General features: G+C 47.0%; 1 protein-coding gene across 2 annotated transcripts in view; it reads right to left on the reverse strand.

Moving 5' to 3' along the window:
- THBS4 (thrombospondin 4) overlaps window positions 1-24,316 on the reverse strand; it is a 56,282-nt gene that overhangs the window by 3,208 nt on the left and 28,758 nt on the right. For both annotated transcript variants that reach the window (XM_053912216.2, XM_045197806.3), the window contains 18 exons: window positions 22,171-22,418; window positions 19,204-19,312; window positions 18,747-18,829; window positions 18,374-18,425; window positions 17,982-18,166; window positions 16,374-16,511; window positions 14,059-14,127; window positions 12,140-12,292; window positions 9,040-9,144; window positions 8,376-8,483; window positions 7,913-8,072; window positions 6,455-6,573; window positions 5,540-5,592; window positions 2,837-3,030; window positions 1,710-1,888; window positions 1,108-1,156; window positions 812-1,008; window positions 2-174 (listed from right to left, as the gene is read on the reverse strand). In XM_053912216.2, coding sequence (XP_053768191.1) covers window positions 2-174; window positions 812-1,008; window positions 1,108-1,156; window positions 1,710-1,888; window positions 2,837-3,030; window positions 5,540-5,592; window positions 6,455-6,573; window positions 7,913-8,072; window positions 8,376-8,483; window positions 9,040-9,144; window positions 12,140-12,292; window positions 14,059-14,127; window positions 16,374-16,511; window positions 17,982-18,166; window positions 18,374-18,425; window positions 18,747-18,829; window positions 19,204-19,312; window positions 22,171-22,418 — 2,374 coding nt within the window. The remainder of the gene's footprint in view (window position 1; window positions 175-811; window positions 1,009-1,107; window positions 1,157-1,709; window positions 1,889-2,836; window positions 3,031-5,539; window positions 5,593-6,454; window positions 6,574-7,912; window positions 8,073-8,375; window positions 8,484-9,039; window positions 9,145-12,139; window positions 12,293-14,058; window positions 14,128-16,373; window positions 16,512-17,981; window positions 18,167-18,373; window positions 18,426-18,746; window positions 18,830-19,203; window positions 19,313-22,170; window positions 22,419-24,316) is intronic.

Consider the following 24,316-nt stretch of genomic DNA (forward strand, 5'->3'; position numbering starts at 1 on the left):
CCTGATGTAGCCCACCTGGGGCCTGTGCTGCAGGAACCAGCGGTAGGACACCTTGTCCTTCCAGCCCACGTTCCTGGAGTCCTTCCACAGCAGCCTGACCTGGTCACTGGTGTCCCCAGTGTGCCACAGGGAATTTCGGAGATGCTCTCCTGGACCTGTCTTAGACTTGACAGCCTGGACAATGACACGAGCAAGGCTTTAGAACAGAATGCACAGACCACCCTTCTTGGATCTGCAGAGTAGTGAACGGGTGCTGAATTCATGGCTACAGTTTGGCTGCCTTGGATTTGCACAAAAGCATAAACAATTAAGATGCCACTTCTACTGAGGTGATCCCAGCCCTGTAATAATCAGCCCTGGCCAGTATTCCACTAACCCCATATTTTTCCCGCTCTAAATCCCCTGCTTCCCACATTTGCCTGATGAGGGTTCTGAAATCTGCCTTTTCCCCAGCAGGAGTGACAGAGGCAGCCTCTCAGTCATCCTGTATAAAGTGGGCCCCACTGAGGACACAGATGAGCCCGTTTCCAGCGCAGTGTGCTTGAGATGTACTCCCAAATCTTCTCCACCTCCTGGGCCCTGCTTGGGCTGATGGTCTCACCACTAGGGCCACCCAGGAGTTAGAATGGGGCTCGTACATGGGAAGGAAGGCAAAGGCCCTGGGTGGGCTCGAGTGCTCTCTGTCTTGAACAATGGCATGAAAGCAGCCGTTTCGCAGATGAAAATAATGCCTTGGGGGAGAGTACAGAATTTAGAAGGCATGTGAAGGGCCCAGAAGAAAGGGAGATGAGTGACTTCACATTACCCATACCTTAAGCTGAATGCCAGGTTCTGCAACAGCTCGGAACGGGGTGGCCTGCCAGTACGTCTGCTCTGTCTGCTTCCACATGACCACGTAGAAACTGGAGCTGTCTTGGTAACCAAAGATAAAGCCTGCATAGTCATCATCTGTCTGGGTATTTACATGGAAAGTCCCTTCGAAGTCAACTCCATTAAAAGCCGTGTATCCTGTAGAGATCAGGGTAAAATTAGAAAAGCAGACAAAGCCACACGAGTACCTGGAAAGAGTGAGTTCTACACAAGCGGTAACGAAGGCCCTGGACATACCTACTGCGAGCCCAGGGTCGCTGTTCATCGTCTGCACAATCTCCATGCCCTGCAGTGAGAGTTGAAGGAGTTAAGCGGTCAGTGACGTCTGACTCCAGGGAAAGACTCTATTACCCGAGAGACTGCTCTACCTTGTTCTGTGCTCAAAGCTGAATAGAAATAATTTTGCTAAAATGTCATTTAGGCTGACTCAATAAAGCCTTGATTGGAGAACATACACTTCTAACGAATGTCTTGCTGGGGGATACTGGAAAATCTAAGCCTCTCTGTGCCTGCCTCCTTCAGTCACACAATGAGGACCCATAGGAGGCAGCGTACTGGAGAAAGCAAGGCATGGCCGTAGGGCCGGACTGCCCGGATCCCGTTTCCAGCAATCTCAGCCACTTACCGTGGCGCTACGGGAGCAATCATTAAAGTTTATAAGACTTGGTCCCATCACCTGTATTCTGGGGCAATGAGAGTGCCTTGTCACAGGGCTATGGTGAGGGGTAAGTGTGATGGAGAGTAGTGCCTGGCTTGCAGTCAGCACCCCCTGGGCTGCCTACTATGCTCCAGGGTTTGTGTTGAGGCAAAGCTGAGATGTTGCCAACCACACGACACACCTGGTTCAGGACCACCCAATTGGGGTCAATCTGAGCGTCCCCTTCAGGGTCCAGGACCACGGTCTGGTAGGCCCTGAAGTCGGTCAGGGTGACCTCAGCATTCTCCGGGCAGACATCGATCCGATCGATGACCTTGTCCTGGTCAAAGTCTGTCTCGCAGATATCTCCCACACCGTCACCTGAGCGGGGTGGAAGGGGAGGAGAGGAGCTTACGATGCTGTGCCCACCACCACTCCTTGAAGAGAAGGGGCTGGACAAGGAACAGAAGTGAGCTCAAGGTCCGCCTCAGGGTAGAGTTTTCATCCCATGTCAGGAGGGGAACCCTGACATCAGCCATGTCTGAGCCTGCCCCAGGCCCAGCCCTCGGTCCTCGTGATGGGTTGGTGAACCCCACTGTATGTGGTCAAAAGAACTTCCTGGGGACAGAGTGGAGCAGGAACTGTTCAAAACTGACCTTACCAGAAACCCTGGGTATCCTCTGAGGTTAGTGGGGTTCACCACCTGGTGGATCTCACACCTAACCTTACATAAACAAATGCCTACAGACCTTTCTAGACTACTATATATAACAAGCAGGGAAGTTACTGTCACCAAAATTTATCTCTAAGACCATAATTTCTGATGGTTCTAAGGCTGAATCTGGCTCATAGTATGTTTTGTTCAGCTGATGGTGTTAAAATATTTGCATCAGCACAGCTGGGGATGGGCAGGCCCTCACCAGCTCACCACAGTCTGCACCTGCTGTCTCACTTCTTGCTGGGTGAGCACCTTTCACATCTGAGTCTGTGACCCCACCTAAGCCATTTGCTGCTATGCCTTCTCTCTCTCCTGCTCCTTTTCTGTGACGCCTGGTGAAGGGGGCAAGCAAGATGGCAGAGCAGCTCTCCAAGCTCCTTTCACGGGAGCATCTGACTGCTCCCTGCCCCATGGGATCTCAGCCTGGTACTGCTTGGAATCTGCAAAGCAGCTCTTCTCTGATGGTTGGAGAATGGTACCTACCAGGTGTTTACTGTCCACACAAGCTGTGGCTACTCAGAGAAGCTGGTGCCCTGGGAGAGGTGTGCCACCTTGCATCTGGCGGAAGGGAGCCTGGGGGTGCCGTGCAGCCCTGGGCTGAGCCCACTTACTGTTGCTATCCTCCTGGCCTGGGTTGGGGACCAGCCGGCAGTTGTCTGGTCCAGGGGGCACCCGGTCTGGAATGCCATCATTGTCGTCATCATCATCACACTCGTCACCGATTCCATCCTTATCAGTGTCCAGCTGGGCACTGTTAATGATGTTGGGACAGTTGTCTGTACTGTCCTGATGCCCGTCTCCATCACTGTGGGAGAAAGAAGAGGCAGTCTGCATCACGGGTCACGGGAAGGCAGTGAGAGTCCAGCGCTTAGGAGGGAAGGTTTGGGGTTTTAATGGGGCCTGGTCCTTTATCAAACACATTATGTCCTTAGTTATAAGGCCCCCCTGTGGGCTTCAGAGACCATTTCCCCACTTCCTCAACCTGATGCAATAACAGCTCACTTCCTGTGCAAGAAGATAAGGGTCAAGTTTGTGATTTTGTAACCAGATGCTCCTATCTGTCCCTGGAAGCTACCAGCTGATCCCTGGCTGAGAGAGAGAAGTTGCCAAGGGGTCGGTGAGGCGCAGTGGAGCCTGGTTGCTCAGCCCCTTACGCTTGTGGCCCCAGCAGGATACTGGACCCTCTATGGCTCAGTGTCCTCATCTGGAAAATGGGAATAATAACAGAGCCTACCTCATAAGGCTGTTATGAAGATGAAATGATTAAGTGATTAGAATTTTGCACTTTCAATTTTAATGTAGGAGAAAGCACTTCTAAGTACCTGGTCTTAGGAAGCCTTACAGTGTTTTCTTTTCTGTTACTCTTCATGACCCCTGGCCAAGAAGGATCAGATGTGAATGGCAAAGAGAACAGGGCAGCCCCTTCCTGGGAGGTGAGCATGTAGGCTGGGCTCAGTCCTGGTCTAAAGCACTTCTCAGAACCTTCCATCTCTGCCCACGTGACTTTTTTCATTTCTAGGCCTCATGTCCTGTCCCCAGAGCTTTTCCTGAGTTGATGAGACCTCCCATGGCTATTCTGCATCAGAGCAGATACTCCTTTCATCTGTTCCACCCAGGGCCTACCCTGGCCTGGGAGCTGTCCCTGCCTCGTCTGGGATGGGACAGGGGAGGAAGCCAGGGCCCAGTCCATGCCCTTCAGGCCATGCTTCCCAGCTGGGTCCCACAGAAAGCGAGGCCAACCTGGAACAGCAGAAGGTGACACAGCTCCAACGTGGAATTCCTGGGCCTGTAGCTGCTTTTTAAAGCCTAAGATGGAGCTATTTCCTTTAGCAGCCGTTCTGTGTAGCCTGGGACATTTTTATGCAAAAACAAGCAGGTCCTATCCTCCTCCCCAAAGTTCAAGATTGTGGGAATCAAAATGTAGCAGAATGAGTCATTTACTTTATGCAAATATCTAGAGGCTGGTGGGATACGATATTTCAGAAATTACTTAGATGGCACTCAGAGTGCAGGATGACCTGAGGTGGGGAACATTCTTGATGGACATCGTTTAGGGAAGTTATCAGGGTACAGGTCCCACCTTCCACTCAAAAGCAGAGACATCCTGGGTCAGGCTCTCACTGACCTGCCTCCCCCCCCTCCCCCCAGGCTGAGACAGCAGCAGCCACCACTTTGTGCAGGTCACCGAGGACCAGCGCTGCGTCGGAGCTTTCCCTACATTATCTTTCATTTCACTGTGACCTGCAGGATGCACTTAATTATCTCTACTTAGCAGATGAAGAAATTGAGACTGAGAGACCGAGAAGTACATTTAAGTTCAGGTAGCTAGTGTGTCCTTTACAGCAAGGACACTGAACACAAGGATGACGAGGGAACTTTATAGGAACTGTCCTTGAGCGAGGCTGCTGTCTGCAGGGCAACCTCTGGCAAGAGGCTGCGAAGCAGAGCTATGTTTCTTCCTGCTTTTGCCTCTTGGAATCCTCTCCCTCTCTCATCCCTGTCCCCCGCCTCTGTCCTGATTCCCCACAGAGATGAAAGGGTTCAGAGCCTGGTTCTGCAGAAGCCTTGGGGCAGAGCTGCCCATGTCTATGTTTTTGGTGATGTTCCTGCAGCATCTGATCCAGGCTTTGACCTAGGACTGTGTCCATGTGGGGCTAGGAAGGTTGACAAAATTCATTTGCATGGTACAATTCCACTCAGATACGAGAAGTATAATGAAAAAATTCCAAGGACGATGAAAGAAGTGTGATCCTGCAGCAAACTGCCAGCTTTCTATTTGGGGACGGCAGTGAAGCTTTCCTGAGCTGAAAAAATGTAACAGAAAAGAGCTAGTATCTATTGAATGCTATCTATGTAACCAAAACTGTAATATGCACTTTTCACAAATTAACTCCATCATCACAACAGTCCTATGAGCTACATTGCACTGTCAACCCATTTTACAGATGAGAAAATTGAGGCACGGAGAGATTAGGTAACTTGCCTAAGGTTCACCAGTTTGTAAGTGAAGGAACTGGGATTTATATCTAGCTGTGTCACTCTGGAGCCCATCTCTGAATTATACCATACTGCCTCTCCTCTAATAGACCCTCACTTGCTAGAGTGCCTAGTGGCCCCTCCTGACACTGTCACCCTACTAATACAGAACTTTCAGGGAGGTGTGGTGACCCTGACCAGAGGCAGGACTACTGTCCCCCCAGCAGCTCAGTCTACCCAGAGAGAGCCCGAAGCATGGCGGCAGCAGGACGCCCTGAAGGACAGAACTCTCTCCAGGTGTTTCACTCGGTGCAATGCAGCTGGGAGATGCGCCGTACCTGTCCTGATTGGTGTCACAGGAGTCCCCAACCAGGTCATTATCCACATCAGACTGCAAAGAGAACAGAACGCATTGCCATTTATCCCTGGGACTGTGTGCACAGAACCTTCCAGAGAAGGCAGACCTGGCCCATCATCACTGGGTCTCAGGATTTCTTTCTCTGGAATGGGGACGGTGCAAAACTGCAAAAGGACAACACCATATTGGTGTAGGCACAATGCTGAATTTTCAGAAATGCCTTCCAAAACATCAGGCGACACGGATGGGCTGCCCACACACCAGATGAGCTGATGGGAAAAGGGCTCTGGGGCAGCACAGTGGCAGGTGGAGACGTGGAACCCTGGCCCGGGTCGGGAGCCCAGCTATAGGCCCTGGGACCAGGCAAACTGACTGTTTGCCTCTGCATTTTGGAAATGAGCCAGAGTGGGAGTGAGTCACAGAGGACAACAGTGATTCTCCTCTCTCAGGGCTTTAAAAATACATGACACATCATCCCCAATTACCCAGACAGGGAGGAGGAGCGAGAAGGGAGATAACACGGGCTGACTGATCTTAATCTGGAATGTCCATACATAGTCAGTGTAGGGATCTGGGACTAAAGGGGCACGGAGTTCCCATGGTTGACTTCCATGTTACGTTTTTATTTCAGCAGAAAAACCTTGTTTGGGCCTCACTAAACTCACGTTAACCTCAGAGGAACTCTGCAGCCTGAGAGATCAGACCGGAGAGCCTCGGGTCTCCTGCCGTGTTCCTCCTCCCTCCTCCAGGTCTAAGTGGGCAACGTCTCGGCCTCTGCTCTGTCAGGCACATGGCAGCAGCCAAGGACTGAGCCGGGGGCTCTGCTGGTTGGTCTTACATGCGTCTTTGCCAGGGGAGGTCAGCCTAGAGTGTGATTCCCCTTTACCCTACTAACCTGGTTAGGGTTGCTGACATCAGGACAACTGTCACAGGCATCCCCCACGCCATCACCATCCCTGTCCCGTTGGTCACGATTGGGAACCTTTTGGCAGTTGTCCAGGATGTTTTTTATTCCTACGAGAAAGGAGTGCTTTCCTGAGTCAGGCGAACACCACAGACGGGTCTGGGACACACACCTCCGGGTGTCCTGGAGATCAGGTGTGTACACGTGTGTGGGGAGTGACCTCTGCCCGGGCCATCCTCAGAGAGCCACCACCTCTTCCAGCAGTTGTCTGGAGGCGAGGTCAAAGGATGGATTCTGGGAGACTTAAAAATGAACAGGGATCTGAGGCATTTATCTAATGAGTTATAATTCATCCAAGATATCTCTGCAAGATGAGGTTGTGCGGGCCAGGTGGGCTGACCCTGGAGAGGGAGGACTTGTGGGTGTGTGAGCCAGGCCCAGGACCCAAGGGCTCAGGCGGGCCCATCCTGCCCCTCTCTTCCCAGCTTCCCGTTCAATCATGTCCTCTAGTACAGGCAGCTTGAACTCAGTGATGGTGGGAGTGGTTGTTTACCTGACAGAAACTGGAAAATGCTACAACTTGGGGTTTTGGTTTGTTTCGTTGAGTTGGTTTACCAGCACACCACTGGATTTGAGTCATCAGTTGGGCTTGTAGAAGGTGGGGCCATGTTTCACGGAGGTGTGGATACTTTGGAGTGGGGTGGGGTTGTGTGTGTGTGCATGCATGTGTAACGGAGCTCTGAAAAGATTTTCCTTCAAGGCCCTGTGATGTGGTATGTTTTTCAGAAGGTAAAGGATTCGGCCTATGCTTTGATAATGGTTATATGTATATTACAGAAGCTGGAGAGGAACAACTGTCCTTGCTCAAGTCCTGTGGGCTCCAGAGCTCAGGATTGTGTACCAGGGCCCATTCATACAGACCACAGTTCCACGCCCCTTCAGTGGACCTGGACCTGGGCAATGCAGCTGCCCTGCCCACACAGCTCTCCCCAGAGCAGGCGGAGGATGCCCGTGTCTCCTGGGAAATGCCTGATTTTCTGCAGGTGGAGCCTGACCTCAGGGGCTGTGGTCTGTGACCCTTCTCAAGGCCCACTCACCCAATTCTCCCCTTCTGGGACTCTCATACATGAAAGGATGGTGGGGAGTCTGGAAGATGGATGCCCGCAAAGACACAGCCCTGACAAGATACTGCTTTCCTATGAGGTTTCTGGCAATGGTGGAGTGTTCCAGAAACACCAGGGTTATTAAATAGGGGAGTGGGCTGTGGAGTCTCCTTCTACAGACTCCACAGTCCGTAGAGCGGACCTTGGGTCCCTCAGTTGCAGGCTGCTTGGATCCACCTGGAGCGGGAAGGCTCTCACAGTTAGTAATCCTATCCCTGCTCCTCAAAGAGAACAGGGCGAGAGGACAAGTCAGTCCCAAACAAGAGACAAAACGAGACAAACCCACCATCTCCATCCATGTCATCATCGCAGGCGTCTCCTCTTCCATCCCCATCAGTGTCTTTCTGGTCATTATTTAGGACATCCCGGCAGTTATCGCAGGCATCCCCAAAGATGTCTTGGTCACTGTTTCTTTGGTCCACGTTGTGAGTCAGGACACAGTTGTCCTAAAGGATCAGAAGACCGAACACTTCCTCCGACTGTTACTGCTTCCCTACCGTGTGCTGGTCCTGTGGCGGATGCGGCCAGCCACCTCCCCCCGATGTGGTCCTGAGTTGTCAGAACTCAGGAGGCCCAGGTTTAGCAGTTTCATTTTTTAAACATTCAATAATCTTAGAATAAGAGGTTGTAGTGCTATGGGAATATAGGCATGGAAACTACCATGTGGGATGGTTAATATAAATAGTTGACTTCATGAGATTTCTTCCATCATCCCTGGCATGTGGCAATTCATGGGCCCTCCTCAGTACCTGCTCATTCACGATCCCATCTCCGTCTGCATCCTCATCACAAGCGTCGCCAATGCCATCTCTGTCTGCATCTTCTTGGCCAGAATTTGGCACATACTTGCAGTTGTCCTATGGGAGGGAACACAGCTCAGAGAGACATCTACACCTGTTTTTGTTTTAGCTTTATTGAAGTACAATTGACAAACCTATAATGTAAAGTGTACCATGTGATGATTTCATATACATACATACTGTGAAGGATTCCCCCATCGAGTTAATTAGCAGCTCCATCATCTCACCTATCCCCGTCCTTTTTTGCCGAGAACATTAAAGTTCTACTCTCTTAGCAAATTTCAGTGATACAACAGTGTTATCAACTATAGTCACTACATTATACCTTAGTCCTCTGACCTCACTCATCTTGTGACTGAAAGTTTGTACCCTTTTACCAACTTCCCCCCTATTGCCACACTCCCCTTTACACCTATCTTAAGTCAAACCTCAAGACAACTGTAGCTGCCTGGATTTATTGTTAATGGTTCTTTTGCTATAGTTGAGATGCAGCCCGTCTAAAAATGCACATTTCAGTGGAACCCACAGAACCTCTCCCACACACGTGTCTGGGAAAGCCAGAGTGTGTGAGTGAGTGAGTGTGTGTGCATTTTTTCCCACCCGCCCTCCGTACCTTCTTGCAGTTCTTTGCAGAGCATGGAAGTTCTTCGTCTGGGTAGCTGTCAATGTCCACATCCTTTCCGCAGAAGTAGCCATCCCCAGCCCATCCAACTCCGCACTGTGAGGGGAAAGCCCATCAGTGGCCTGGGAAGCTGTGCCTGGCAGGAGGCTGGTGGCTGACAAGAGCCTCTGCTCCTGTGTGCTCGTCCCCAGAGGGAGCACCAGATGGCCTTGCTGGGAAGGATCTTAACACTATTAAATTGTTTTTTGAATAGTCCATGGTTCAAAATTCACTAGGTACAAAAGGAGATATAGTATGAACTTCCTGCTCCTGTTCCCTTAGCTCAGGCAAGCACGGTAATGAGTTCCCCTGCGTCATTTGAGAGGCAGGCTATGGGTGGACGAGCAAATGCACACCGTTCTTTTTCTCTGTCCTTTAACACAATTGGTCATGTACATAGATACGTGATTCTGCAGCTTGGTTTTTTAAAAATTAACGTTATATCTTGGAGCTCTTTCCATAACACTCCTTATAGAGTTAACGTCTTTTTTTTTTAATGGCAACAGATATATCATACAAAACGTGGTATGCACGTGCCTCAATTAATTTACCCAGTCCTCTACTGGTGGGTGTCAGGTTTTAAAACCCTTTATAGATTGCAACCAATGGCGCGACAATTCACTCCAGTACACGTGTCATGCTGCACATGACTTGGTTTCTTCGTGTGAAATTCCTGGTTCCGAGGGTGTTTGTAATTTTGAGTCGTTGATGAAAGTTCTCCATAGGACTGTCCAATTTCTTTTCTCAGGGGAAATGAGGCACTTTCCTTATCATTCCTGAATCACAGTCATCTCTGTGAATCTAACAGTCTTCTAGATCAGTTCCCACGAGAGGAGGAGCCTTGTAAAGTGCCTGACGTCTATTTCTACCCATTTCTTTTAATAGGACAAAGTCCCCACAGGCCCAGTGCTGGGTCTGTGTGTCTGCTGCTTCCCTGGAGAAGTCTGCCCATGCACCCGGGCCACCACCAGCCGCTGAGAGCAAGCCTCATGTCAGCAGAAGAGGCATGAAAACATCACTTATTCCACACCAGACTCTACAGCCATTTTCTCTGATTGTTATGGGGTGCAGTAAGGCCTCTCTGTTACCCCATTTTCCACAAGAGTCAACTAGGCTCAGAGTGGTTAGGTCCCTTGCTCAGGGTCTCAGAGCTGGGACTTGAACAGTCCAGTGCCTTCTGCCATGTACATTTGGTTAATGGGCGCTTTGAGTTCTTCCTCTGACAGGCTATCTCCTGGTTGACCTCATTAAAGGATGTTTGATAAACCAAAGAGAAAGGAAGTTATTTCATAAGTGGTGTCCTTGGTATGAGATGCCACCTGGGAACCCTGCCCAGGAGCAGGGTGGACACCAGTGGGAGGGGCCAGTGGGACCGCAGAGAACACGGGAGAAACGACCTGGAAAAGGACAAGCAGCTAGAAGGGCAGGGAGAGGAAAAGAGTCTGAGGAACAGTCAGGGCCAAGGGAAGAGAAACTCTGCGTGAGTCAATGTTAAGTTTCCTGGCCTCGCTCATCAGAATAAGGTGATTTAAGACCAGTGACTGCCTAAGCAGCAGCCTGCCTGCTCTCCATCATCCGCACTCTCCTTCTGCAACCGGAGATGCGAGGGCCGGATTCCAAAGACCCCCTCCCGCCACTAGCCCATTCCTGCTCAGATGCTTCCTCAGGGCCTTCAGAAGGCCTGGAGTGCTCAGCTATGGGGTATGGTCCCTGACTCATCTTAATGAAGAAAAAACTTCCTCTAGGAACAAATACATTTTTAATGAGCCATTTTCTGGCAGATTACATTATTTTAGTAGTCACACCAAGTGTATTAATCCTTTACCATCTGTCGTTGTGCCTTATTACAAATGCAAAAACATATTAAGAGCCCCATCACCCACCATCCCAGGGAAGTCGTTAATTTGTTCACAGAAAATGAGGGTTTAAATATAGATCTACACTTCCTTCTCAGTGGTGATAAACGTGGCCAATCCACGGGAATTGGGGAAACCGTTTTTCCCCGCTGACCCAGCTTGCTCCTTCATCAGGACCTTGTATTGCCAGCAAGAGCTGATGTCATTGCATTTATTTTTTAAACTTACTTTGACTCTCCGTTTTCCTACTTCGAAAGTGATATGCTCATGGTAGGAACTTTTGCGAGCTTAAACACACCGAAGTGTGAGGCATAGAGGAGAGGGGAGAAGTCTTCCCAAATCCATCCTGCCACTCGGGCGTGTTCACCATGAACCTGTGAACCTCGGACCCTGAGGGTCACCTGCCAGGGCCTGGCTCACTGGAAAGCAAGACGGAGGTGGGCAACTGAAAGTAGCTGATTCATCAGTGCCTAGAATCCCCGAGGACTCTGGAGCCCGAGTTTGGGAATGAATGGCAGGAACAATCCTTCTTCCTTACCAAGGGCCCAGAATACCAGCCTGTCATGAGACTCAGGTCAGGCCAAGACTGCCCTGCTCTCTTCCAAGCCTCCTCCTCCCCTGATGGGCTCCCGGGTTGGGAAGTGCGCAGGAAGAAGAGTGGCGATTTCTGAACGTGGGTGGAGGGAGACACAGACGATGCATGGGAGACATGGGGTGTCTTTCGCTCTGAGGGTTTACAATAGACTGCCACCTCTCCACTGTGAACCACCTCCTGGGGCCAGATTTTGAAACTGAATGTCTTAAGGGTGAGGACAGTTAGAAATGACAGCAGTATGCTAATAAGTTATTGCAAACAAGTCAGTAGGGCAGTAGATGGAAGGGAGGGGAGAAGGCTCCTTGGCCTCTTGCTGCTGACTTCTTGGACCTTCTGCAGAGTGTGCTTGGGAGCTGGGGCTCCACCACTGAGCAGCCCAAGGGGCACAGGGTCAACCCATGGCCAACAAGGGAGAGAAGAGGCAGCTGCTGGTTGGATGGACTTCTGACTGCTCCCCACAAACCCAGACGACGCTCTTACCACTACATTCTGTGTTTATCTTGATTGAAATGTTTTCATTTTTGAGTACTTTTACCCCGAAGCATGTAGAAACCAGAATGGTATTTAAAATGGAGGAGGGTAAAATGATAAAGCAACTTACCACACACGTCACATCCCCACCCCGCTCTTCGATGCACTGTGCATTCACGCTGCAAGGATTCAGTTCTGGGTTTCTGCAGTTTCTTTCCATTTTGCATCCCCTTGTTTGATCCCCAGAGTACCCGGGTTTGCAAGGCCCACAGCGATAAGATCCCTGTAAAAGCACAGATAAGATGATAAGCCAGGAGCTCAGAAGTGAGAGCGAAGTTCTCGTGACTGTGTGTACTTTGACGTGATGCCAGGATTAAGTGGGACCTGTAAACGTGTCTCTGTTTACACGTGTGTCTTCTAAGATGGTGTGAATACCGTGAAAGACACCGCCGGAGTGGAGGCTGCGCGGGCCACGCAGGCACGGAGGCGCAGAAGAGCAGGGCGGGTGGCTAGACGGCGAACCATCACTCTGACAAGCCAGCTTCGCGGAGGGGGCAACGGGGAAAGGGCTGAAAGCCCCCCCAGAGTACCGGGAGGGGAAGTTAGAGAATCTACTCTGGGACGAGGGAGACAGTTTGATCAAAACCCAAGTCAGAATTGTTTTATTTACTGTTTTTTTGGTGGCATTTTCTTTTTTAACGATGGAGTGACGAGGGAACAGGGCGCAGAGAAAAGCTGGCCGCCTTGCACGGGCAAACCTCGATGAGGTGGGCTGCTCCGGCGGACACCTGCTAACGCTGTCCGCGCCATCGCCAAGGTACTTCCACTGCCGGGTACGACTTTTATTTTTTCTAACAGCTTCATGGAGATGAAACTTACATACTATGAAGGAGACCCACGTAAAGTGTCCAATTCCATGGTTTTTAGTCACTAGCATCCCAGAACTGCCAACTTCAAAGGATGCTCTTCAACGCTCTTTCTTGACCCGCCAGACTCAGTGGGCTGCTCCGTTTGGTCAGTTCTCTCCTCTGCCTCTGCTCCTCTTTCTTTGCCCACTTCTGTATTTTTCGAGGCTCCCTGCAGTGCTACTTTCTGGACAGTTGCACTGTTTTCTTTTTTCCTCTCCAGCGGGCTTTAGTTATTACCTTTATGTCAGTGTCTCCTGTTTGTGCAGACTGACTGTGTCCGTAAGCTGAGTATAGACCCCTGTGTGTTCCTAGGCAGTCCAGCGTGTGGAGAAGACAGCGGGCTCTGCCGCTGCCCCAGAAGTCTTGTGACATGTGTGGCCTTAGCCTAATCACTTAACCTTTCTGTGCTTCAGTGTCTTCAGCTGTGAGATGGGGATGATAATAGTGCCTATTGACAGGGTTGTTGTGAGGATTAAAATAAGTGATTGTATTTCTAAAATGCTTTTACATACAAGGAAACTAGGAACCTATGGATGAAATGACTTTCCCGGGACATACAGTGAGTTAGAAGCAGTCAGACGTGGGCTCAGTAGTTCTTCTCTGTTGTCAACAATCCACTCTGCTGCACCAAACATCTTGGGAACAGCTGACAGGAACTTTCAGAAATAAAACCCATATCTGAAGATTTAAATTTTAGACCCCCTAAGAGCTAAGCATTTTAATTTAACCCAAATGACTTTCAAAAGCTTCATGGAAATAATGAATACCATTTGTGGACTGCGTCACCACCACTAAATTCACCTTCCGGAATGCTGAGGATAAATGAAGAAACTCTTCATATTTATAAAATACAGAAGTGACAATATTTTAGTAATTAATATGTATCTAAAAGCCCAACGCTGCAACTTTGATGGAAGCGAAAAAACAAGTTTGCAGTTATAAAATTATTCTTTTAAAAATTACTTATAAAATTATTCTTATGTATTAAAAACTGTTTGTAGCACAGAATTTTACCCTCATTTGCCAATCGAATGAATGATGCCCATACATTGTGTATGTGTTTTGGGGTTACGATTTATAAACATCCACTTGGGTTAATAACTGGCCGGCTTAGATCACATCAGCCATGAAAACTACTTACCAAAGTGTTAACGCAGACAGAATTGAGGACACACGCTCCATTTCGACACTCATCAATGTCACTGCAGACCTAGTGCAGAAAGGTTGAAAGAGACGCTCTGTTTGAGTGGAAATGCAAAGAAGTTTTGCTGTGTTTTGACATTGTTGTGTGAAGCGAAGACAGGACATCTCAGGCAGAATGGTAACTGGGGCATCATTTCAGCCATCTCCCTGTACTGTATCAGGCCATACACTTAATTTCAAGTGGTAGTTGTCTACTTGGTGTTTAAAGTGGTTCAGAAAAGACAACTTGTGTGATTAATCTGTTCCACCACCTTTTTAGTGAAGAAGGTTCTTCTTTACCCTGCTGGGGACTCAGTGTACTTCTACCAGAGAATTCCTATTTTTCTGCAATGCTGGAAAATTCTGTTTCCCTCTGCTCCTATTCCTTCTACTCTTTCTTTAGAACTACAATTAAACAAATATTGGACTTTCTCATTAATCTCTTCTGTTGACTTCTAACCTCTCGTTTGCATTTTCCATATCTTTACATCTCGGTGCTGCATTCTGGATGATTTCCTTAGTTCCACCTTCCAATCTATAAACTCCATTATCTGTCTTACTCACCTATTAAGTTTTTAATGCCAATGATATTTTTATTGAATAAACTTTACTTGGCTGTTTCTCAACATGCCTGTTCTCCCCTCCCCCCATTGCTATATTCTTCAGTTATGATATCTACTCCTCCCTTTTTCTCTTTATCCTTTGGAACTTACATTCACCATGTTTCCTCATGGTAGCATCTTCATGTAAATTGCCATTTTTGTTTATGAGCATATCCTTAGTGGCCCTGCCTTTGCCCAAGGGTGTTCCACTGGCTCTGAGTTTGGAGTCTCTTCACCAAGCAGTGTGGCTTTGGCCTTAGCCGGGGCCCTGGGGGTTTTACTGCTCCCCAGCTGGTTTTCATGTTAATCTTTGGCTTCTGTGTCTGCATTATATGTGTAACACAAGTCTGGAGCTCACAACTGCATGTGATGCAAGTGTGGAGATTTGATTTGTTGTGGACAATTTTCATTTGTGTTAAACTTGCCCCAAACTTACATCAAGCTTCCTTGTTGATTTTGGGGCTAGTAAAGTTTTCTCATCTCCTTATAATGGGAAAGGTAGCTCTTTGAGGCCCCCTGGCTTTATGCAGGGGTGTTAGATCTTTCTGCGGGTCCAAGACCACATTTGCTGTACGCACATAAGTGCTGAAACCCAGCTCCCCACCCCTGGGACCTACACCCAGCTCTCATCTCTCACAAGCTGCTCTGGCATCAGCTTCCACCCACAGCTCTGGTTTTGAGTTCCCTCCTTGTTTCCACATTTCTTTTTATTTCTTTTGATATTGGTGATGCATTAAAATTGTTTTAAATTTAGTCATGGCGATTCCCTTTTACTTCAGTTCAATCTACCATATTGCTGAAAATCCACTGGGAAGTGCTCCTTAACAGCTTACATAAAGCCCCTTCTACTTTGCTTTGTTTGTTTTCCTTGGTTTAGTCTTGGAAGCTTTGTCTTTAGAGGAGAGGAAGGAAAACGCTGGGTCATTACTCTAATGGCTTCTTGTCACTCCTAGCTGTCTGGCTTGCCTCCTTTTTCTAGTCTACAAAATCATGCCCTCTAGAATTCTTTGATAGGTAGCTAGGAGATAATGAACCTGCCCTTCTTTAAAGCTAATAATTTCCCTAAGGTAGTAAAATATATTTATAGACCAAGCATTTTTATGGGCTGAAGACATCAAAAAGAATTTCACAGCCAGTCGGTTAGATAATGACCAGGATTCGGCAGAACACTGGAAATAGATGAAGGCTGTCACAAAGTGCCCAAGTGCTTTATGGCAATTTAGAGCTTATAGCAGAAGAAGCAGGGGATTCCTCGGGGGGTGATTTCGCCTCTTGAAATCCTCTCATCTGTAAAACAGTTTCCGATCAGCAACTATAAAAGTGACTTAATTTTTTGAAGCTTTTGTTTGTTTCTCTGATTTTCAAGTTATTTTTGCAGGACAAAATGTTCGGTGGCTACCAACAAAACACCGTGTATGCCTGAATCATGCTTTGCCCCATTCACTGTTTTTCTAGTAATACTCTGTTATTCCCATTGAAGAGCTTCCTCCCTACCGAACTTTATGAATACATATATTCAGAAATGAGATGGAAATCATCCGAACGTGTTCACTGGCACCATGGCATTGGCTGCTCAAAGAGGTAAAGGGTTGTCCAAAATGAGGCGGGAGCCAACCAGACTTTCTGCTGGTAATTAAGATAAAAATAAATAAAGGCCATAACTTCAGCCCACCTGTTTATTTGACTTGGCAAAACTGATCCCAACACCCTGCACCATGGGCCCTGTGAAGCCCACGGGGCAGGTGTCACATCTGAAGCCGGGAGCTAAGTTCACACAGCGCACACCCGGGTAGCAGGGATGGTACCTGCACTGGAGAGAAAAAAATAAAGTCATTAGTTACATGGTGAAACACTCTCGAACTTTCATTAATCTATCTGCACGTGCTTGTTTAATCATTTTTGGTGGTCAGAATGGTGAAAGGAAATAAAGGCTCCTGATTTCAGAGTTAGCCTGGGAATCCCTGACCCACACAATCTGGAGTTGCTTCACTGTATTACAGAGCAATGATATAGCCCAGTGGAAAGGGTCCTTACTGTTAATCACTGCACCTCCCAGTGTAAAGTCCCTGACATTCTGACTTGGAATTTAGAAATCCCTGCGAAAGGATGATGCTCTTGGACTACTCGATGGCTGTCTGTTATATGAGCCCAAAGGCAGTGCTGAACCAACTACTCAAAAGAAGAGACCCCGAAAAGACAAAGCTCGGGCAGTTGTCGCTTCAGTTCGATGTGATCCATCAGGCCCTGCGCCTGTCTGCAGCCTGCTGAGCGAGCCCATGGCAGTTCCAAGGCCCTTGGAGTCTAGGAGATTGGTTCTGATTTTTTTTTAAACCACTTCAACTAATGTAAAAAACACGATCACTTCTGGCCCTTTCAAAAGGAGGAAAATTCCAGCTCACAGATAAAAACCAGATGCAGTTTTGTGAAACGTGTACAGAGGTTTCTGCAATTGAGGGATTACTAGAGACCATCTTAATTGCTCACTACCTGGGGAGGTAATGAGTGGAGTGCTACCAGGAACCTGTAGGAGCAGCGTGTGGTCTGTGTGAATGTGTGTCTGAGCTCCTTGTGTGCTCCTCACCCCCTCCATTTCTCCTTCTGACCTTCCTCTGGCGGGGTGGGAGGGGAAAGGCACATTCTGATGGCAGCCTTGCTACCTGCTATGAACACTACTTTGGGATTGGACTGGTGCCTGGCTAGTCATGGTCTTGAAATTGGCTACTTCAGAGGCTTTGGCACCTGTCCAACCAGCCTGCATTTGCTGTATGTGTCTTTCTGGCTCCATGCCTGCGCTGTTTTGGTTACAGGTTATGGGGCTTCGTCAACAGGCCTTGTTAGTTTGAGATTCTCCTCTGCTCCTCTACTTTTGGAAGCTTGAAGAAATCAGTTATAACCTCTGAAACAGATCCTTACAAAGGTCTCCCCCTCCCACATTTGTAAAAGTGTGGAAAAATAAAAAATATAACAGACTGCTTAAGAGAAACAATCCATAGTAGAGTATAAAGCTGAAATCCCAGTATCGTAGCGACAGGGAGGCGCAGAAGGGCTGGAAACACAGAGGGGACATGTAATGAACACAGCCACAGCATGCGTCATGCCTCCTTCCTCCCACTGCTCATGGTGTCTCATGGTCTCTAACGACCCATTAGGAAGTAGTTCTTAAGTAGCCTGGAGGCCAACCCAAGTCATCCCTTAGTCATCAGTCTGGCTTCTTTCTCCATATGCTGTAGTGAGTGCAAGATACTTAGGGAGCCCCTACCCTGGCCAGGTGAACTTTTACCTCATCAATATCAGAACAGGTGATCCCATTTCCTGTGTAGCCCTCGGGGCAGGGCCCGCACTGAAAGCCATCTCTAGTGTTGGTACATCGGACTCCGCGGAAACAAGAGCTGGAGTCACACTGGCGCACTGGGGGTGCCGGGGGCATCAGCGTGCTTGGGGTAGGAGACTGCATGCTGAGAGGACCTAGGAGGAAAACAATAGGCTTATTCACCACCCGGGGAAATATTGCTGATACAAAATAAAATTTGGCTTTTCAATGAACTTCTCTTTCCTCCATCTCCGTGCCAAACCTCCAGAATCTGCAGCCAATGTAGCCTCACCCCAGGCCCATCGTCAGTCTGCCACTGCTTTTCTCACTCAGAGCGAGCCAGTTACTAGAGAAGCACTTACCGCAAGCCTGGCATTCAGCTATGGTGTTTCGCAAAAACGATGTTTCCTTGACCTTTAGAAATGGGAAGAGGAAAAAAAGAAGATTGAAAGGGAGTTCCTGATACATAACCCAGGAATGAAAGCATCCGTGTGTAGCAAGCTATTAAACACTTCTTAAAGTGGTTCTAAAGCAAACCTCGATGGCTCCCTCGGAGCCATGTTGTTTATCGCACGCTTGTCCCCATTTCCAGAGCATTTGTATCCGCGCCCCAGGGCGGTGGGCCGCTGGCTCTGGCCACAGGGCTCATCCCTGCCGTGCTGCAGGCCCCTGCTCCACACGAAGAGCTTCTCTCATAACACTGGGGCTTTTCCGATGATAAGTCTTGGTTGTTACCTGCTGTCTCAGAAGATCCTTCACCTCTCCCAGGAGCTGGTTTAGTTGTGCCATTTGCCCCAAGAACTGCCGGTTAAAGTCTCCTATATCAACAACAAAAGGTAAGTAGCATTTAGCCAGCAACAGCCATTTCTACAGTGACTCAAAAGCAAATTATTTCCCAGAGCATTATTCTGACAAAACCAAGGGTATAGGAATTTAACTTGGTGTGATTCATCTCGAAAATAATGATCAGGATGCCACTGGCTAGTTCAAAATTCATGTGAGTTATAAAAATAAAAAAGCACGATGAAAATATTCCTTGCTCTGGATTTTGGCACAAGAGCCTGACTTCTGTAGGTACCTCCTGTAGGACTGCTGTGGACGGCCCACCTTTCGTGAGGGGACCCAGCCCATTTGGAGGCCTGGGGGTTGCTCTGTGTTGACGGAAGTGTGCAAAGTGTCCGAGAGCCCGCACCTGTGCTGGTGGCGGCCAGGGGCTCGCTCTGTTGCAGGAAGCAGTCTTGCAGGCTGGCCACCTGGAACAGCGAGCCTCTCACCACCAGCTTCAGCTCTTCCAAGAAGTCCTGGAAAAAACCAGATTCATACCACACAGTGCTGACGCCACTCAAAGCCAATGTGCTTGCATATCCACACCACTTTCATAGCAGAGCAGCCCTGTGCACTTGGACCCTGACATCTTACATAATTTTGTGGTTTGCATTTTTCCTAAAGCCTGCCAGCCCTATCCTTTTCACTGAAGCAACTATAGAAGTTTTAGCCAGAGCTGAGGAAAATGCCGGCATTTAACTTGGTCTGAGAGTTCATGAAGGTAGCTCCGAAAAGAAGAAAGGCTTTTTCCTTCATGGTAAACAGTTATTTTATGGCAGGAGCCTCTTAAGAATTACTCGGAATTTACATGGAAAAAAAGAACAAACTGACAGTACCCAGAGGGGAGGGGAGAGGGGGGCAGCAAGGGAAGAGAAGGGGAAGGGTCATCGAGGAACATATATAAAGGACCCCTGGACAAAGACAGTTGTGGGGGGGGAGGATTGAATGTGGGAGGTGGGGGTGGGTAGGGCAGGGGAGAATAATGTGGGGAAAATGGAGAAAACTTTAACTGAACAACAATAAAAAAAGAAAGAAACAAAGAATAAAACAAAGAGTTATCTGGAATTTGCCCTGGCTGGTGTGGCTCAGTGGATTGAGCGCCATCCTAGAACCAAAAGGTTGCCAGTTTGATTTCCCAGTCAGGGTATGTGCCCAGGTCACGGGCCAGGTCCCCAGTTGGGGGCATGTGAGAGGCAAAATGATCAATGTATCTCTTACACACTGATGTTTCTCTCCCTCTCTTTCTCCCTCCCTTCCCCTCTCTCTAAAAGTAAATAAAATCTTTAAAAAAGAGAAGCATCTGGAATTTGTTTATGGAGTTTAGACTGTAACAAATATTTTATTTATTCATTCCACTTTTAAAGAGCATTATTTTTAGGACATCCTGGCTCCAGGTTTTAGAAAACTCTGATTTTCTTGGTTTATGAGCATAAATAAACAGTATATTCTAAGATTATTAGGTAGCTGGCCTCACATTTTTACTTTCCTTGTTGATGTCAATCACTCATTGTTAGTCACAAAGTCAATTTCTTCACCCATTAATTTTATAACTTTTACTCGTATCCATTATGATGTCTATATAGGACAGAAAAAGACTGTTATCTGCCAGTGTAAACCCAATGTTTGTATTTTAGAAATGAGTATGCTAAGGATTTTCAGGGCAATTCAACTTTTTAATTAGCTAAGTTAAGATGTATTCAACATGTGCTGTGTAGCAGATGGTGTGTTGGACATTGTATTTCAAGGTCTGTGGAGGCCAGACAACGACTGTTTTGCCCCCACGGTATCCCTCCTACCTAGAATGTGCCTATCGGTTGACTGAATGAGTAGGTGGCTGAAGAGAGAGCACTCTGGTTCTTGCTGATAGTCTAAGGAGCTAGGACTTTTGAGAAATTTTCCATAAAGGTAGTTTCTGATGACCTTGTCATGGCTGACTCCAGGCTGTTAGAAATCGACTTATGTGGTGGTAGACACTAATTTCTGAAATGGTGAGTGAAATAATTTCTTTCATTCTGATTATTTGGGCTATTTAGGGGGGGGTTCAAAAAATAAAGTTTAGCATATCTCTCTATTCATTAATCTTTTTCTCTTATTTAAATCTACATTAAATAGATATGTGTGTGTATATATATATATATAATACATATACATACACATATCTGCAAAAACAAAATAAAAAAGAATCTTGGATTTTAGTTTTCTTGTAATGTTTGCTTTAAAATGCCTCCTATTTTCCAAGCACAAAATTTAGTATTATATTCATAATTAAAAAAAATTATCTAAAACATCTTAGCATTCCTAGCTGTAATGGAAATTATTGCTTATATCCTGCCTCTTAGTTACAGCACAGCTGGTAAGGCACATGTGACAAAGTGGAAACGGAAATGAGAATTGAGACTCAGAAGACGACAATATCGTGGATCATAACAGATGAACACAGTTACTGACTTTGGCACTAACTTTCACGTCAGTAAAATTCAGGACCCATGGCCAGTTATAATTAATGGAAGAGACAAAGAATACTAGTTCGTTATAGGAAACAAAGCATTTCCTAGCACGCAATCCTAGAACGAATACATGTGGCAATTTCTATAGCAGATGCAGTGATATAATGAAAAAAGTTCCATCAGCATGGCATAAAATCGAAAACAGACAGAGAAAACAGGGATTTTTAAGGGCATATGGAACTAAGTTGGCAATTAGGTCCTTTTTGTCAGGGATGTTCTGATAACGCCTTGTGAAAAATGTTCCTATTGCTTAGTAGTTTCCAATCATTCTTTTAAATTTTTGTTAAAAAAAATAAACAATAGAAAGATTAAAAATATGTCATTCTATCATCCTAAGATAGTCTTTAAATTTTTGTCATTTATTTCCAACTTTACAATTATATCCAAACAGTCTCCATTTATCATCAAAAGCAGAAGTTGTTAACTTTGACTTCACACTAGAATCAGTATTTTAACAATATACTGTAGGCTGCTGTGTATAACGCACCCACACTTTTGTACGCATCACACAGGGATTATTATACCCATGGTATGTAATCATTATAGCCATGTATAATGCGCATCCTTATTTTTCCCTCAAAAGTTTGGGCAAAAAGTGTGCATTATACATGGCAAAATACGGTACTGATGCCTCAGCACCACCCCTACCAATTCTATTTCAGATTATCTTGAGGAGGGGCCCTCTATCTGTGATTTTTCAAGTTTGGCAGGTGATTCTACTATACAGCCAGAACTACACTCCCTGATCACTTCAGCACACACCTCTGCATTCTCTGAGCCTCAGCAGCTCACCTTTCCACTTCAGAGAATGGTCTGTGGGTTCTTACCTGTGCCCTCCTCTGGAAAGTCCTCAGTTCAATAGACTCGGGACTCTGGGAGAGGCCAGAGAAGGCTCTGGGGAGATTGTGAACAGAATCCACTTGGGTGCAGTCCACATAGAGCTCTACAGAGCCAGACCCTCGGTGAAAATTGCTCAGTCTCAGGAGGACCCTGTGCCGCTTGCCATCAGCTAGCTGCAGGTTGTTGAAAACCACCAAATGGATCTTCCCATCATTCTTCAGGTAACGGAGGATGGCTGGAACCAAGCACAGATCAATACACAATGAGATAAGGGGGGCAGGCGGTTCTGTGCTCAAGGGCCTCCAGGTCACAAGGCTGGGTGTCACTGGAACCATACGTATTCATCATCTTGTGTGCCAAGCATTATTCCCAGCATGTGTTGTGCTCATGAAGAGACAGAAAATAAGGTAGCAAATTTGAAAATAAGCAATATAATAGCAGACAGTGATAAGTACAATGAGCAAGCAGAACCCATGAAAAATCCACTAAATTCAAGTCAGCTCCTGAGGGCATGAATGCATTAATTCACCATTTACTGAGCACTACCATGTGGGGTGCTGCCCACAGTTGTTTTAAACACTTATGACACTGGAAAATCTAATGATGAGGACAGTGAGGCAACATGCTCAAGGACACAGTAAGTGACAGGACTAGAATTTGAAACCACGGGTGGCTTATTTCATGACTAAATGAATGCCAGGCATGGACAGTCCTCTGCAAGTGTATACTCTGCAAGTATATTGAATAGTGTATAATCTGCCATATTGTCCCTCAACAACCCATCTTTAATTTAACAATGGTCAGAAAATCAAAGGAATCCATGGTTGCAAAAAAAAAAAAGGGGCTTCACTACCTTATTTTCTGTTTATTTGTTTCCTATGCATGTAGCTATCTCTTCATGTGTTGTTGGGCTCATGAAATCAAAATTCATGCAAATTTTAAAATTCTGCTTTTCTATCTTGCTTTTTACTCTATTATCATCCTGAATATATTGAACCCTGAGTTAAATTTGTTCTTGGATGCAGAGCCTTTGGAAGACCATTGGGTGAGGTTTGCTATAAAGAGCAAATAATTTGCTTCTAATGGCTTAGTGAATCCACCCAGAACACCTCTACTCCATCCACGGATACCACTGCCTAATGCAAGTTCATCGCCAGAAATAATCCTAGGAACAAGGTTGAAGGCTGAGGGTTAACGTGGACAGATAATTAAGGTAGTAAACATATAATTGCAGCTCCAAAGGTCTGAGTCAAAGTCTTTGACTGCCCCAGGGTAGAACAGTTTTAAATCGGTATAACTTTTCGGAGGACAATTTAGTGACAGATACAAAAACCTTGAAGCTATATAGATGCTATGGCCCAGCAATGCCACTTCTAGAAATTGATACTGAGGGGAAAAAACCCAAATGTACGGATAAGAATATTCACTTCAGAGATATTATAACAAACATTTGACACACATGTATGTCTAAAAAGAGATGGAGGGCTGGCTACTTAAATAATGGTGTAATCATAAAATGGAATGCAGTGGAATTATTGCACATTAAAAACACAAAAAGAGAGTAATGTCAGCATCGTGGCAGTGTAAGAGAACCTCTTGGTCTCTCCCCTTAAAGTTACAAGTTGGACAACTATAATTTAACAAAGGATTCCCTACTTAACATACAAACACCTCTGAGAGATCCACACACTGAAACATCTGAAGGTGAGCATACCAGAGCAAGTGGGTGAGGCAGAAGGGGAGAAAAACAGAGATGGGAGCTGCAGAGGTTGTCTGGTGCCTGCCACGGCCCCAGCAGACATGATGCTGGTAGAGGGTTAGTTGCACCGCCCACTTGGCAAGCCAGAGGCTAGTACATACTGATGCTGAGCACAGGGGTGGAGAAGCAATGCAAAGGGTGGCAGCTGCAGTGGAGCAGTCACCATCACCAGAGGAAAAAAGAACAAAGCCACAGATGCGTGAATCTACCCCTCCTCACCCTGCCATAGCCTGCCAAGCTCCACCAGATGTGGCAGCAGTGGAGGCAGGTAGTGAAGGCACAGAAGCAACATTCTAGCCAGAGTGGCTTGTACTTATTGTGGCAAAAACCAGTGGGGGAAAAAAAGCCACAAATGCTTGAATTCACCTCCACGT

Source organism: Desmodus rotundus, chromosome 1 (genome assembly GCF_022682495.2).
Source record: "Desmodus rotundus isolate HL8 chromosome 1, HLdesRot8A.1, whole genome shotgun sequence".
Taxonomy (NCBI): Eukaryota; Metazoa; Chordata; class Mammalia; order Chiroptera; family Phyllostomidae; genus Desmodus; species Desmodus rotundus.